Genomic DNA, 16,664 nt, shown 5'->3' on the forward strand with positions numbered 1-16,664 from the left:
TAGAGAGCCTGATTAGGGAAAGTGGCTGTGTATAACCTGGATAAAAGAGGTTGGGAATAATATTGTCATATGGAAAAAGCTTGGTTTTGGCTGGAAGTTCAAAGGGAAATTGGCTAGAATGAATTTTTCCTGCCAAGGAATTTTCTAGAATGGAGTTTTGTAACTAGAATTGCCCACTGAAACTTTAAATAAGGCAATCTATTTTCAGTTAAAGCAAAAGCCTGGTTCAAAGTCATTAAAGCAGGGGTGTCAAACCCAATCACATTGCGGGCTGTATCGTGACATATCAGGATGTTTTTGCCTTTGCGGAGCTGGGCATGGCCTGTGTGGGCTGTATCTGGCCTGTGGGCCATCCAGTTTGACAGGCCTGCATTAAAGAAATTGGACAAATGTGGTGGGCCCGAGTTCTGTACATATGAAAGGGTGTCATGATCCTAAAACATAGTAAATACATAAAGCCTAGAAAAAAGGTTAAACAAAATCAAATTGTGTATAAGTAAATACTATTATTGTTTTATTTGTTAAAAAATCCTCGTCTGAAGGACTGAAATTACAGATTCACTATTGTTTGTTATATTAGGGAGCATGTACATAAGCTTTAACTTGTTTAACTTTAGGACATAGAGTACAGAAAATAGTTTCTCCAATGAAATCAATCTGATTGATTTTGATACCATGTTTAATAATAGTTTTTGATTGGGTTTTATAAATTTATTTTAGTCCCATTTAACAGATTTTTAACTTAGTTTCAATAATCTTTTCAATCCAAAATAAGTTTTTTTTTTTTGCAAGGGCAAGCTGAGGGAATGATATTCACATACAATAGAAATGCAAATGAAATCCCTTTCAATTCAGAACAAATGCTAGTTGCTGACAGTTATGAAGAGCCTTCCCCCCATGTTTGTTTTATTTATATAACGTTCAATCCATCAAACAGTGTGGGATATGGGTACAGTTACTTTTAAACAATCATAATCCACATATTTGTAGTATTTATCACAATAATATAATAATATAACAATACTTAACATCTTCTTTAACAACTCTCCATGTTAACATTTCCTCTTTTTATAGCTCCTCCTTTCTAACTTCTGATTCTATTGCCTAGCCATTGATAAAATACATCCCATATCAAAAAACATTCAGTTTCTTCTTTATCCTTAATAGGGAGCATTGATCTGTCCATCTAGCCTCCCACTGACCAGTACACTCCCACAGAGAGGGACTCCTCAGGGTGCGGTCAGCCAGGCAATGTCGGCTGGCGACCCCCAGGGAGAGGGCCTTCTCTGTGGCAGCTCCTGCCTTCTGGAACGATTTGCCCCCGGAGATAAGAAGGATATCGGATCTCCGGGTTTTTCGCCATACCCTAAAAACTTTTCTTTTCCATCAAGCAGGGCTGGCGTGAAACCCCCCCCCCTTTTTTTAGCTTTTTAAATTGTCAAATGGGTTTTAGTTTTCAATGTTTTAAATTTTTGGCCACAGTTATATAATTCTTTTAATAATTTTAAGTTTTGTATTGGGATGTGTTTTAGTTCTGGCTGTGCCACTAGGAGAAGGGCGGGATATAAATTGAATAAAATAAATAAATTTCTGTGCATTCTAATATTTACTTAATTACATTCCCCTCTGATGAAATCTCATCATTTTTCCATTGCTGTGCAAATACAATTCTAGTTGCACTTAGTATATGCAAAACCAGATTTGACAAGAATTAGCGGGCTCTGATGAGCTCTGTGAAAATCCAGACTGACGAACCGCTGCTGAGGGGTCTTTGGACCAGAGCCGTCCTGTAGGAATGGGGAAGAAGGAGAGGCACCTCCGAAGACCAAGAGGAACAGGCAAGTTCCTCGAAGGTCAGAGGAATCTCTCTCTGATTTGGCGGTGGGGGCGGCAGCCATCGCGGCTGTCAAGAAGCTGGGGCAACCGGACTAAGTATTGAGCAGGAGTGGTGAAGGAGAGTTTTTGAAGCCGGGTGAGTGACAGCCAACCCACAGGCAAAGTAACAACAACAAAAAAATATTTTTAAACCTGAAACCCCCAGCGTAAGAACAGTGGCTAACGGGCATAGGGGGAGTAAAAGAGGATGCAAGCGGAATTTAAAGGGACAAAAACCCAAAAAGAAATTTGACTTTTGGATAAAATTATCTGGTAAATTTTAAGAATTAGAAGAAGTAACCCCAATTTTGATTAAAGGATTGGAAAGTAAATAAATAGATCCTTTGTTTTTGAAGGCTAAGAAAAATAAAAGATGATTGGATATTAAGTCCTATAACAGAAGTGCTGTTTACCTAAAGATAAAATAAAAGAGGAAAAAAAAAGAGTGAAAAGTATTTGTTTAATTTGGACTGGACTATAAAATTGATTTGGTATTTTCAAAGTTAAAAAAAAAGAAAAAAGAAACTAGATTGCAAATGAGGACGATAGAAAATGGACACTTTGTTAAACAATTAAGAGAATTGTGGATTGCAGAGACATCTTCAGGAGAAAAAAGAGCACTGCAATTTGGAACCTTTGTTTTGGAAAATTTTGAACTGCATCAGTGATAATAGTCGTGAGAACATTTGGGGAGGATTGCTTTATCTGCAAGTGGCTTGACTTTAGAAAAAAAGAGGAAACAATGGAACTTTTAAAACTGGAACAATATTAACACAGAAAGAACAAAATGGTGCAGGAAATTAGAGAAATGATGGAAATGTACTCGTCATGGAAAGCGGAAATAAGAGGAATAATTACAATGTTACATGGAGAATTGAAACCTGAGGACCCAAAAATTGAGATAGAGCACACTCAAGCTAACAAGGAAACAAAGACAGAGAAGCAAGACATAGAGACTGAATATAAAGAAGAAGATAAAGACAATGAGATTAATTTGGGAAAAATAATTGAATATGCAAATAGTAATAATAAAAAGGAGGTTTTTAGAGATTACATTGGGATTAACAATGGAAAAAACAGAAGGGATAGAAAGAGACGAAGGAATGAAGGGTGGCATAGAAAGAATATAAAAAACTTATATGATTACACTGGGATTAACAGTGAAAAGAAAAAAAAGAGAGGAAAAGGATGGAAAACCACAAGAAATGCAGGCCAAAATAGAAGAGTCCAGATTTGTGAAATATATAATGATTACACTGGAATAAACAGTGGGATAAATAGTGGGGAGATAAGAAAAGGAGAAAAGAGATGGGAAACAAAGGGAAATTTAGGGCAAAAGAGGAGAGTTCAAGATTTTAAAATTCAAAAGAAAAAAGGAGAAAGAAAAAGACAAAAATAAAAATAAAAATGGAGAGAAAAAGAAATGAAAGAGAAAGATGTTATATATATTTAGAATTGAAATATGAATAGTAGTAAGAAACTAATGGAAAACCATATGAATGTAAAAATGAAAGGATTAATAATTGGAATATTTGTTATTGTATCTTTGAAATCTAGAAAATGACACGTTTTTCTTTTTTTGAATTTCTGTAGAAATGAATAAATTGTGATTTTTGGTTTATTGGGAGAATTTAATGAGTAATAGAAGGGGGGAAAACTATTTGGTTTATTACTATTGGTAAATATAACTAACTGACTTGTAAGAAATTGGATTGCATGGAAATAATTGGAAGATTTATGTTCATATTGATTAATATACAAAAAAGATAGTTATATAATTAACTGATTTATACTAAAATGTTGTATTTATATTAAACAATGGTAATGTTACATAACCAACCAATGTGAGGATAGATATAAAAATAGATGACAATGGGAAGGGGTATAATATAGATAGAAAGGAAAAATTGAAATTGATCAGGATTAGAGGAGAATGAAGGGTAATATTGGTTTGTTAAAAAAAATAGATAAGGAATACCTATGGCAAAAAGGAAATATAGAAATTGTAAACTGAATTGAAATGATTAAATATTGTTTAAATTTGTGAACCGGCCAAATACTCTGTTCAAAGAAAATACATTGTATGTTTGTATGTGTGTTTGTCTAAACAAAATTAAAAAAAACTTATATATATATATAAAAAAAGTATATGCAAAACCAGATATATAGTCTTTTTATCATATTTTTCCGGTAGAATGCCCAACAAAAATATCTCTGGTTTCAAGTCTATGTGTTGTTTTGTCTTTTTTTCCAACCAAGTATGTATTTTCATCTAATATTTTTTAGCTTTTGGGCATATCCACCATATATGGTAGTATGAACCAGATGATTGATTACACTTTCAACATTTAGCAGATCTATCTTTATACATTTTTGCCAGTCTTGCCGGTGCAAAATGCCATCTATAAAACATTTTATACAGATTTTCTTTATATGCCGTTGACATAGTCAATTTAAAATTTCTATCCCATAGTTTCTACCATTTATCTAATTCTATTGCATATCCAAAGTTTTTAGCCCAGGTGATCATTGTTTCCTTTACCTGCTCGCTTTCAAGTTTAATATTTAATAGGTAACAATATAATTTCTTTATCAGTTTATCATCTGTTCCAGTTAATATCTGGTCTAATTCTGTTAACTCTTTATTAAAACCATACATTTTAGCATCTTTCTCGTAACGGGATTGTATCTGCATATATGGCCACCGTGCAATGTCTATCCCTTGGTTACTAAGTTCCCGTTTACTTTTAAATTCCCCTTTGTCATTCAAAATATCTTTATAGCTTACAATTTTTTCCATATTAATAACATTAGGATGTACCAATGCCTCCATAGTGGAAAGCCAGATTAGTATTTTCAAATAGTGTTCTTTTATTTTAAACCAGACTAATAGCAATGCATTCCTAACATAGTGTCTCTGAAAATAACTGTGTATCTTATTCTTCCCATACCATAAGAAGGCATGCCAGCCTAGTTGGAGGTCGTGCCCTTCTAATGTTACTAATCTTGTATGTCTCAAGCTGAACTATTCTTTCACCTATGTGAGTACCAAGGCCTGGTAGTACAGTTCCCAAGTCCAAAGCCCCCTCTTTTTTTGGTTTCCGGCAATATTTTCAAGCCTATTCTTGCTTTCTTTCCTAACCAAACATATCTTAATATTATTTTATTTAGTTCTTCAAAATATTTTTTCTCGTTTTATTGGCATTGTTTGAAATAAGTATAGTAGTCTTGGCAAAATGTTCATTTTTATAGTAGCTGTTTTTCCTGATAGTGACAGTTGTAAATCTTTCCATTTCTCCAGGTCTAGTTTGATTTGCCTCATCAGTTTCATGTAATTATCCTCTTTAATTGTTGCACGTTTTGCTGTTAGTTGTATTCCTAAATACTTCACTTTTTAACTATCTGTATATTCTTTCCATCAACATTCTTTTTTGTGTATCTGTAAGATTTTTAACTAAAATCTTTGTCTTAACCCTATTTATTTTCAGTTCTGCTACTTCCCCATATTCTTCTATTTTTCTAATTAGCTTCAGTCCAGTTTCTAGGGGAGGGGGTGTCTTCTAGTATAAAGACCAAATCATCTGCGAATGCCTGTAGTTTGTATTTCTCTTTTTAAAAACTTTCCATGCCTTTTATTTCTTCATCTTGCTGAATGTTCCTGGTTAACACTTCCAAAGTCAATATGAATAGCAGTGGAGACAGTGGACATCCCTGTCTGGTGCCTTTCTTGATATCAAAGTTCTCTGTCATGTCTCCATTTACTATCAACTTGGCTGATTGTTTACAATATATTGCTTTAATCATATTAATAAGTCTCTCTCCAAAGTCCATAATTTTTAGTTGTGCTAACATGAATTGCCAATTAACATTGTCAAATGCTTTCTGTGCATCTAGAAACATCAACACCATTTGTTTTCCAGGATGTTTCTCATACTACTCCAATGTATTTAGAATCATTCTCATATTATGTTTGATCTGTCTCTTTGGCAGAAATCCATTCTGATCTGGATGTATAAATTCATTCAAGTATTTTTTTAATCTCTCTGCTATATATTTTATAGTCCGCATTCAATAAGGATATTGGCCTATAGTTCTTTATCTATGTTAAATCTGAGTCATCTTTCGGTATGAGAGTAATATTTGCTTCCACCCATGAGTTTGATATTTTTGCTTCTAGTAATAGTTGTAAACTTCCACCATCACTGGATTTAATATCTCTTCTAGTTGTTTATAGAATTCTGCCAGTAGCCCATCGGGCGCTGGTGTTTTATTGGCTTTTTTTTGTCTCTTAATCGCTTCTGTCACTTCCATCATGGTTATCTGTTCATGCAACATATCCGTAACTATATCTGGTACCTTAGGAAGTTCAGATTATTCCAAATATTGTATTTTATTTTCCAAAATCTCCTTATCATACAATTTCTCATAGTACTCTGATAGCTTTTTTCTCATTTTGATAGTGAAGAGTCCCTTTCTCATCGATCAGTTGATGTATCAATTCCCCCCCCTCTTTTTTCAGTTGGTATGCCAACCATCTTCCAGGCTTATTCACATTTTTTTAAAAAAATTGTTTTGCACTTTTAATTTTATGTGCCAGTTCTTCTTTTTCCAATAAGTTCATTTTATGTTTTATTATGTCTATTCAATTTTTCAATTTCTTTTTTTGTGGTTCTCTCTGTAATTCTGATTCCAATTTTTTGTATTCTTCTAACATTATCTTATTCTGTTTCTTCTTATTTTTCTTTCCCATATATGTTATAGCTAATCCCCAGGTATATGTTTTAACAGTAACCCATACAATTTGGAGGTCTCTTCCTTCCTGTTCTCTTAGAAGAAAAAATTCAATTCTTTTTCCATCTTTTGTATAAATTCTTTTTTTTTTTAATTTGATTTATATGCTACCCTTCTCCGGAGACTCAGGGCGGCTTACAATGTGTTAAGCAATAGCCTTCATACTTTTGTATATTTTATACAAAGTCAGCTTATTGCCCCCACAACTGGGTCCTCATTTAACCTACCTTAGAAAGGATGGAAGGCTGAGTCAACCTTGAGCCTGGTGAGATTCGAATTTACAGTAATTGCAGACAGCTGGTGTTAATCACAATGCTTTTAGTCTGCAGAGCCACCAGCCCCCTTCTTGCGGTATTGTTTGATTTAACATCCATCTCCATTTTATTTTTTGTCCTTTCCATACAACTTTCATTGGATTGTGATCTGCCCAAGCATTAGGTTCTATTTCTATATCTTGCATACATACTTTCAATTCTGATGACATCCATATCATATCTATTCTGGACCAGGATTTAGGCCTATTTGAATAGAAAGAATATTGATTTTTCTTAGGATGAGTTTCTCTCCAGACATCTTGCGTTCTTATTTCTTCCATCATTTTAAAGAAAGTTTTTTGGGAGTGTTTTCCTGGCTTTTTTAACCTATTTTACTGCTCATATAGGCAAATTCTGTATCTACAATTGCATTAAAGTCTCCTACCACACAAATATTTTCATATTCCAATTCTATGATTTTCTTGTGGAATTTTCCATAAAACTCATCTTGCTTATTATATCTTATTATATCTCATCTTGCGTACATATATCCCTGTCAATAATATCTGTTTTTGATTTATTGTTACCTCCACCATCGATATTCTCCCCTCTTCATCTGCAAAAATTTGTCTAGCCTTTATTGTTTCTTTAATATATAGAGCAACCCCCCTTTTCTGTCTTGTTTTTTAATGTGGACTTCTTGAACGCAGATTAAATTTAATTTTAATTTCTCTAGTTTATTGAAGATTCTTTTTCTTTTCATTGGTGAGTTCAGTCCATTTATATTAATTGATAGTAATTTTGTTTCTTCTTCCATTGTTTATAGATAGGTTTTGTTGCCCTAGTTGATCTTATTTCTCTATGTTCTTTCTGTTTTGCTCCTTCTCTTTCCTATCTCTCTTTTTCCTCTGTTTTGGTGTCTTCTTCTTGTATGTTTCCTTCTACTATCGCTTTGAGCATCTCTGCTTGCTCCCTTTTCTCTTCCTCATATGCTGTGAAGTACTGATTGTAAAATTGTTGTGCTCTCTCCACCATGTCTAATCTGTGTCTTTTTTCTCTCCAAGTCACCAATATTCCCTCAGGTATTAGCCATCTAAAGTTTACATCATATTTTATCAATTGTCTTGTCAGAAATTGATAGTTTTCTTGTGTCTCTTACCCTTCTGGGTATTTACTTCAAAACTACTATTTCTCTTCCTTTGTATTTCAATGGTGCATCTCTTGCTCTTTGGAGTACTTCCACTCTCGTTGCCTTCTTTGAAAATTTCACATGTGCCTCTCTGGGAAGCTTGTTTCTTCTCATGTAGCTTGTATATACTCTAAATATTTCTTCCATCCCATAGAGAGCTTCCTGTTTGTCTATTTCCAATGCCTCTGCCAGTAATTCTACCATTTTTTCTGCAAGATTTTCCCTTTTCCTCCTCAGCATTCTGGAATCTTAGAAAATATTTTGCCTTATACAATCTCCCAACATAATTATGGATCGTTCAAGATCATTATCTATTTTAATTAATCTATTCTCCATCTCTTCTACTTTAACTGTTTGCTCTGGTCTTTTCTTCCACCTTCTAGATCCGTTGTTCATTTTTAATAATTATTTGCTGAATATTGTCTATTTTTATCTTCCATTTTTTGTTTCATCTTTTGCATCCTATCTGCCATATCCTCATGATTCTTAGCCATGGCTCCTTGTAGTGATTCCTGTAACGATTGAATCATATGTTTCATCTCTGACTGAAAGGTGTTTAATTTTTCATTCTGCAGCATGGTATCTACAGAGCGCTGACTCGCTGGGCTTGATGCTGCTGCTGCTGCTGCTGCTGCTGCTGCTGCTGCTGCTGGCGTTTTTCTCCCTGTTTTACTTGAATTTATGTTACTTGTCATTTTGAGTTTGGAATAGTCAAATATTTTAGATAGTTATTATTTAACAAAAGCAAATAATCAGTAACCCAACATTCAATAATAATACTGTAAGTCAAACATAATGGTACTCCACTATGTCCAATTTATAAAATATACCTGGTATAGTCCAACAATTTCCTTCTTATTCCCAGTTCAAGTCACTGCTTTTAGGTGCTATATTTCACAAGTCCAAAATATCCATAATCCAAGTTGTCTTCGACAAGGATTGTTTTCTTTCTTTTTAATAACTTATATGTTATAATCCACAAAGTTATAACTGACGAAGACTCACCAAAGACATCAGCGAACTTAGATCTTTCTCTATCAGGTTGCACCCAGGAATGGCTTAATGCCAAAGGATTTAAGTGGTTGTGAAGTTGATTGCAGCCATTAACATGAATAGATCAATTGATGCTAGGCGTGATAGGGCAGAGTGAGCTCTAGTGACATACTGAATAACAGAAGTAACTTGGAGAAGAAATTATATTTTCTTCTTCAATACTTTTCCAACCACTATTTTATAGTTTCAGATATCTGCTTATTTTTAATCTATAGCAATATTCCAGCTTTAGGAATTATCAATTAGTTAAGCCTACAGAAGAAAGCATAATCTTAAAAAAAGGATCCTCATGAGAGTATCAGCATTTCTCTTTTAAAGTACTAAAACGGACATTGGCTTACCTGAATGTCTATTTTCGAAGCACTGCGAAGCCATTCCACGTATGGCTTAATCCCTCATCTATTTGCTCAAGACTGAGTGTAATTTTTTTTCTTTTTCTATGACCATGCCTCCTACTTCCTGGTCTTCAGTCTTTTCACGAAGACCTAGTCATCCAAGAACTTGTATCACAAGGAAACAAAAGAAAGAACACCCACCCCTGCCAGGATCAGGCAGCCTCCAGGGTGGGTTGGAATGTCTTCATAGTGCTTCGAAAATGGACATTCAGGTAAGCCAATGTCCATTTTCCAAAGCGCTACTCCGATATTCCACCTATGGGACATTCCCAAGCTTACGGACACTGGGCTGGGGTCTGACCGATTCCCTGGTCCTGGGTGGAAATGACATTTTGCAAAACTCTCCTCCCAAACGATGCTTCCGCAGAGGCAAAAGTGTCCAATTTGTAATGTCTGACAAAAGAAGACAAGGACGACCATGTGGCCGCTCTACAAATGTCTGAAATAGAAGGTTGGTTGGTCCAAGCAGCTGTGGTAGCTGCGCTGCGAGTAGAATGGGCCAAAATACATCCAGGTAAGGATTTGGCCTTGAGTTCATATGCTTTCACGATACAGGCTTTCAGCCACCTGCCCACCATAGCAGAAGAAACCTTTCAACCCATAGACGAAGGATGAAAGGATAAAACAAGGCTTCAGTCCGACTAAAGGAAGCCGTTCTTCTTATATACGTGCGGAGAGCCCTGCGAACATCTAACGTGTGCCATCTGACTTCCATCAGATGTTGTGGATCTGGACTGAAATCAGGAAGAATAAGCTCCTGCGCCTGGTGAAACCAAGAATTCACCTTAGGCAGAAAGGCCAGGTCCATTCGTAAAACCACTCTGTTAGTATGGAAAATACAGAGGTCCTTCCGGATTGATAAAGCCGCCAGTTCCGAGATTCTTCTAGCTCAGGGGTTCTCAACCTTCCTAATGCCGCAATCCTTTAATACATTTCCTCATCTTGTGGTGACCCCCAACCATAAAATTATTTTCATTGCTATGTGTGTATATGTCAGCGATGATGAACCTTTTTGGCGTTGCGTGCCAAAAGTCAGAGTGTGTAAGCGCTCGCGTGCTCTCATGTGCCACCACCCATAATGCAATGCAAGGTCTCAGCCTGGCTGGCATTCAGAGTTCATTCTGAAACACAAAACTTTTGAAAGGAAGAAAAATGGAAGTGTCCAAAAAGAGATGTTTATGCCAATATTATGGATAAAAGACTTCACTTTAAGATTTCGTTTTCTTTTTTAACAAAACTATCATGCCAAGGAACCAGCATGGACCCCATCCACTCTTTCCCAGTGAAACAGGATGCCCTGATTTTATAGCCACCTAACATCTTCTCTTTAAAATTCTACAATTTTATTTTATTTTTTAAAACTTTTTAAATAATCCATCCAAAGCTGAAAAGTGATCACCTGGCTGAAAGGTAGGAACTGAACCTTTTTCAGTTTTTTTTTTAGGAAAAACTTTTTAGCAAACCTCAGTATTTCCTAGGCCTAGAACCTGGGATGCCACACAATGCCATTTTGCCTTTTTTTTGCAATCTCTAGTTATCATAGGATCTAAAACTCTCAACTTTTCCCTACTTCCTACTCCTAACCGGTCCCTTCCTCTTCAAGAACCCAGAAATTTGGCCTCTACATTGCCCTCCATTTCAAGCAAACCAGAGGAACCCGAGCGGATCCCAGCCCCAGTTTTTCCCTTCAACATTTTTTTTTAAAAAATTGATTTATATGCTGCCCTTCTCCGGAGACTCAGGGCGGCTTACAATGTGCTCAGCAATAGCCTTCATCCTTTTGTATATTTATACAAAGTCAGCTTATTGCCGCCACAACTGGGTCCTCAATTTACCTACCTTAGAAAGGATGGAAGGCTGAATCAACCTTGAGCCTTGGCAAGATTCGAACCTGCAGTAATTGCAGGCAGCTGGTCTTAATAACCAGCTTAATAACAGGGTGCCTTAGACCACATTTGGGGATCCTTAGCCTGCGCTCTATCGCCCCCAAACTCACTCTCCCACCGACGGTCCCAAGTGGAAGGGAAACAATGGCCAATTGCACCAGCGACAGTAGAAGCTCTCCTCCCGAAAGCCCAGACAAAAAGAAGGGGTGGAGAATGGACTCTACCACTCAGCGACGTGGGGGGGAGGGGAAGGGCTAAGAACGTATCCCTGGCAAACTCCTCCCTCTCCCGAAAGGTGACCTTTTAAATATATCCTGTGCCCAGATCCAACCCAGCGGTTCCATCTGCATCTGTTCCTGGGAAGACGAATCTTCCCACTGCCTTTCAGTAGCCTCCCCACGCCTGTGAAGAATGGTACGGCCTTCCTGGCTTCAAGCTGAATGGAAGATGTGTATGTTAAAGGTCCAAGGCAGGGTTGAGTTACATCAGCGTTGCTCAACCTTTAGACTCTATTGGTGTTTTCCGATGGTCTTAGGCGACCCCTGTGAAAGGGTCGTTCGACCCCCAAAGGGGTCACGACCCACAGGTTGAGAACCGCTGTTCTAGCTGATGTGATTGCTAGAAGAAAGGCAACCTTGAGAGTCAGAAAACGTAGACTGATGGAACCCAACGGCTCAAACAGAGAATATGTGAGGGCTTGAAGCACCAGAGACAAATCCCACATAAGGTAACAATGCATCACAGGAGGGCTGAGATTGGCAGCTCCTTGGAGAAAACAACAAATCCTCGGATGTTGAGAAAGGGACCGATGGGAATCACAGGTAAGTATCGTTGATGCCAAACTTTGTCTAGTCCAGAACCTTTGCAGAAACTCCAAAACCTCCAGAACCGAAGCTGACATAGAGTCTACATGTACCTTCGCACACCACCGACAAAAGGCTCGCCAGGAAGCGTCATAAATCCTGTTTGTAGATCCCCGTCTGGATGCCTGCATCATGTGTATCACCTTGTCGGAAAGGTTGTCCTTGCTTAAAAGGACCCTTTCAAGTGCCAAACGGTTAAATGGAGCCATTGGGGCTCCAAATGGAGGATGGCCCCTTGGCTGAGCGAAATCCTCTCTCGTGGAATCCTCCATGGAGGAGACACAGAGAGACTGACTAGGTCTGTGAACCAAGACCAATGAGGCCAATGAGGAGTGACCAGAATCTACTTCTGGTAGATTTAGAAGTATGTTTAGAACCAGCCCTTGTGACCCTATGGAACCTTGGAAGGCTAACAGTAGGTTCTAAGTCAGAAGATACATCAGAAGCAGACATGATAGATTGTTTCCAATAAGTCAAGAAATTAATTCCTTTTAGGAATATGACTGTATGCAGAAAAATTAAGGTAAGGGAAATTCCCAATTACCACACAGAAAATATCAGTTCAACGGATGACTGGACTTCAGAAACACAGCAAATAAGGAGCACGTTGCTCCCAGGCAAACCTGTCCTTCCAGAAGCTGCTCTCAGCACCAGATGCAGACTGCAAGATCCTTATCTGCAGAAAGATCCCAGGCAGAAGAACAACAAGGTAATTCAGCACAGAGCCAGAGGACTCTAAACACTGGTTCGCAATTCCAGGAGCTAAGCCAGGCTTGCAATTGAAGAAATGAGCTTCCTGGCTCTCTCTGCTCCGACAACGCCCAAATTAAACTGTAAAATGGCAAGCGCAGGCAGGAAGAAGCCCCCTGTGCCTGTGCAATTAGAAACAGCTGTTCTTTGGTGCGAAACCCCTTCGTGCTTCCAACAAATGGTGGCAGCTAACAAACTGCCTTTGAAGAGCTGCTGCTGCATTCAGTCTCCAAATAGGCGTGGAGGCAAAAACAAAGCTTCTCACACACCGCCAAGCATTTCCTGGTCAACAGAGTCCCATTCAGTGACTCCGTAGCTGCTCAATGCATGCTGGAGCTGCGATTGTGGTAAGGGCTCTGTTAACTCCCAGTCACCCCACACACACACCAGCGGCAACAGAAACCTCGGAGGCACCCAAATGGGACACACACCGGACTGCTGCTGCCTCAAAAAAATAAAGAATAAGGAGGGGGAAGACGATCTGGATTTCCCAGAGACATCTAACCCACCACCAGCAGCAAAGAAGATCAAATTCTCCTACCTAGTTGAAATGCGCAGCTCCAGGCTCCATGTAACAATTCCAGAAAAAATCTTAAAGTAACTACAACGAAGAAATTCCAAATAAACAACCAAAAAAAACAAAAGAAAAAATTTTAAAAACAAGAAATACAGGTTAATCTGGCATCTATTTGCCAGAGAACTGAAACTCAAGTCTTGATTAATAGACTGAGTGAAGACTGAAAAGACTGAAGACTACAGGAAGTAGGAGGCGTGGTCATGGAAAAAGAAAAAAAAAATACACTCAGTCTTGAGCAAATAGATGAGAGATTAACCCATACGTGGAATGTCGGAGCACTGCTTTGGTAAACCATGACAAATAAATGCACTGGTGGAAAATAATTTTTGACTTTTCTCGGCTCTTCAGTTTTGCTGGGCCAATAACCAGGCGGAGGAAGTATTTCTCTTTTCATAAGTATTATATGATCTGACTTCTATAATTCAATTATTAGGTATTTAAAATATGCATTCTGAAAATAAAGCTATCTACTCTCAGAAGAAATAGGCACAATGTTATTTATTGATATAGGTCTTTGTTTTTTTTTTAACTAGAGGTTGGGAATCTTATAGTTGAGTGTGTAGAATGAAATTCAGTAAAATATAAATATCATTTTTAAAATAAATAATATAAAATATCCTGCTTTTACACATTGGAATTTTACACATTGAAATGAAGATGATCCGCTTTCTTAATTCAAACTTTTAAGTATAGGAGATTAGGATTTCCATGGAAAACATTGCTGTGAAAGAATATAGCCTTTTATTTATAAGAGATACATACAATTATAGAATGGAATATTTAATTTAAATGGGCCAAAAATAAAGTTGCTCTTATTAGAGAATCTATTCTCAAATTCTGCTCATTTGCAGAAAATGTTTTTCCTCTTAATTTTGTTTTAAACTTCAAAATAATGTATTAATACAACACATAGAGTAGATTTAGAGAATTTCTGAATGAACCATGATGAGTATTAGAAGATATAGAACATTATTAAAAGAAATAGAAATTAAATCAATTCCACACAAATAAACCTGATTTTGAAATGTATAAAGCTTCAGGGAGAATATTAAGACAAAACAAGAACATCCCTATGAAACCTGAAAAATATTAAAAACTTTGGTGATTTCACCCTGTTTAAAGTTTTGTGGCAATCTAATGTAATAAGTAAGTTTTGCACTATTCATACAATATTTTGAGATGTTAATGTACATTTTAAAAGTGCATAAAAATTCTTTATCACATATATTCTGTATCATTGTATATTATTTACATCTGGAGAAACATATTTTTTAAAAAATTGTTTTATCTTGAAATCCTTTAGCTTCTTAAAGATTTTTCATTTAATAAAATCATGCAGATTCTTTAATGAGGTCAGCCAATCTTTGGAAACCCTGTAACAACAAGAAGAAGAAGAACCACTATTGATATGACATGAATCAGTAAAAAGATGTGGTATAAATAAGGCTAGTTTGGAAAAACAGAAAGTTTGAAAGATGTAGTGAATGCTGATAATATTGTAAACTAGAGTTAGCTGTATTTCCTTTTATCTCATCCATTTAATTTCTGTAGCTTATTATTTTGTACATTTATTTTGTATAACATTGTTTAACCCTAAAAATAGTGGGTATATAATTATAATAATAGTATTATGAATTATTATAATAAAATAAAACCAATAATGTTTTGAACCTTATTATATGGCTCAAGGAGTGCACTAGGTGTGCATGTAAAAGAAATGAAGGTTCTGTCCAATGTAGTTTCATCAATATAAATGCCAAAACATAAGTTGGAATTCCAAGATATGAAATAACTACATAGATGATCCATATGTTACCCAATCTTTTTTCCATTTACCATATTTCTCATGATCAATGCCACATACCACATATTTCTCATGATCAATACCACAAGGTTCTATCTTGAATGCGCACTGAATTGTTTCATGCAATGCCTATACACATATTTTTCTTACATATATTTCTCGTTGTCTAAATGGAATTAAGATTTAGAGAAAGAGAAAGCACTCTTCTATGTATTGGCACTATTCATGAATTTGAGTAGAAAAAAATCTTTTTTAAAAAATCCTATATTAACTATATTCGTACTATTCCTAGGCAAATTGACTTGATAACTAAATATCTGCCTACAATATTTCATGGATATATCTAAATGTACATAGTGTTCAGAAATTCATAGCAATATTCCATTGTTACATGGAGGTGATTCTAATGTTACATAAAAGCAAGATCCTATGACTGCCTATTTCGATACCCTACTCTATAAAACTGAATTAACTTTCTAGTCTTTAAAAAAATTACAGCAAATAACTAAATCATCCTGTCAACATACCCATTAAAGTAATGTAACATACATGAAAGAATCAAATTTGACAGCACAAATTCAGCCAGTTTCTCACAGAAAGAGGGAAAGACTGTAATTGAATAGAATATGGTTTATCAACTGTAACATAATAATAATGACTGTCTTACAAAATGGTAAATGTGGAGACAAGGCAAACTTCACTCACCTGATCAATCTGACTTGGAGAAGAGAGAGAGAAGGAGGCTCTGACATGAGAACTGGGATCAGAACTGTTAATGTTAAATGAACATCCAGGGACCAGCAACACCTAAAGCAGAACCCTTCTCAGTCAGTCATAAGCTTCTCATATTAGAAACTGTTAAAATTTTTATTAGCCCTCTCTCCCCATTTTGTTTTAGATTCAGTATTTATTTTTCATACTTGTTTCTCCAAAGCCTTTTTCATGATCAGTTCTTGGGTATCAGGAACTCCCTTAATCTTAATCCATAGAAACATTCCAGCAGCAGGGATATGCCAGTCTGCCAGACCTTAAATGAGAAAAATGAAACAGCAGAGTGAAAAACAGAAAAACAACACATATATGCCTACCACCGACTAACTTCAGAAATTACTTTAGAAATGCACTGAAGTATAAGTCATGATTTAAAACTTAACTGCATCTGCTGACTTCTTTACCCTAGGAATGGGCGGAAAGTAGACTCAGATCTCTTATCAGAGTAGCAAAAGT

At 36.3% G+C, this 16,664-nt stretch overlaps 1 protein-coding gene across 4 annotated transcripts in view; it reads right to left on the bottom strand.

The window, feature by feature from the left end:
* Nucleotides 1-14,432: 14,432 nt before the first annotated feature.
* The window catches only part of AADAT (aminoadipate aminotransferase), a 59,563-nt gene continuing 57,331 nt past the window's right edge, over nucleotides 14,433-16,664 (bottom strand). For all 4 annotated transcript variants that reach the window (XM_070948405.1, XM_070948406.1, XM_070948404.1 and 1 more), the window contains 3 exons: nucleotides 16,358-16,464; nucleotides 16,143-16,244; nucleotides 14,433-15,006 (listed from right to left, as the gene is read on the bottom strand). In XM_070948405.1, coding sequence (XP_070804506.1) covers nucleotides 14,965-15,006; nucleotides 16,143-16,244; nucleotides 16,358-16,464 — 251 coding nt within the window. In that variant the 3' untranslated portion in view covers nucleotides 14,433-14,964. The remainder of the gene's footprint in view (nucleotides 15,007-16,142; nucleotides 16,245-16,357; nucleotides 16,465-16,664) is intronic.

This window comes from Pituophis catenifer, unplaced genomic scaffold, assembly GCF_029215685.1.
Source record: "Pituophis catenifer annectens isolate HBS135680 unplaced genomic scaffold, rPitCat1.0.hap2 SCAF_8, whole genome shotgun sequence".
Classification (NCBI taxonomy): Eukaryota; Metazoa; Chordata; class Lepidosauria; order Squamata; family Colubridae; genus Pituophis; species Pituophis catenifer.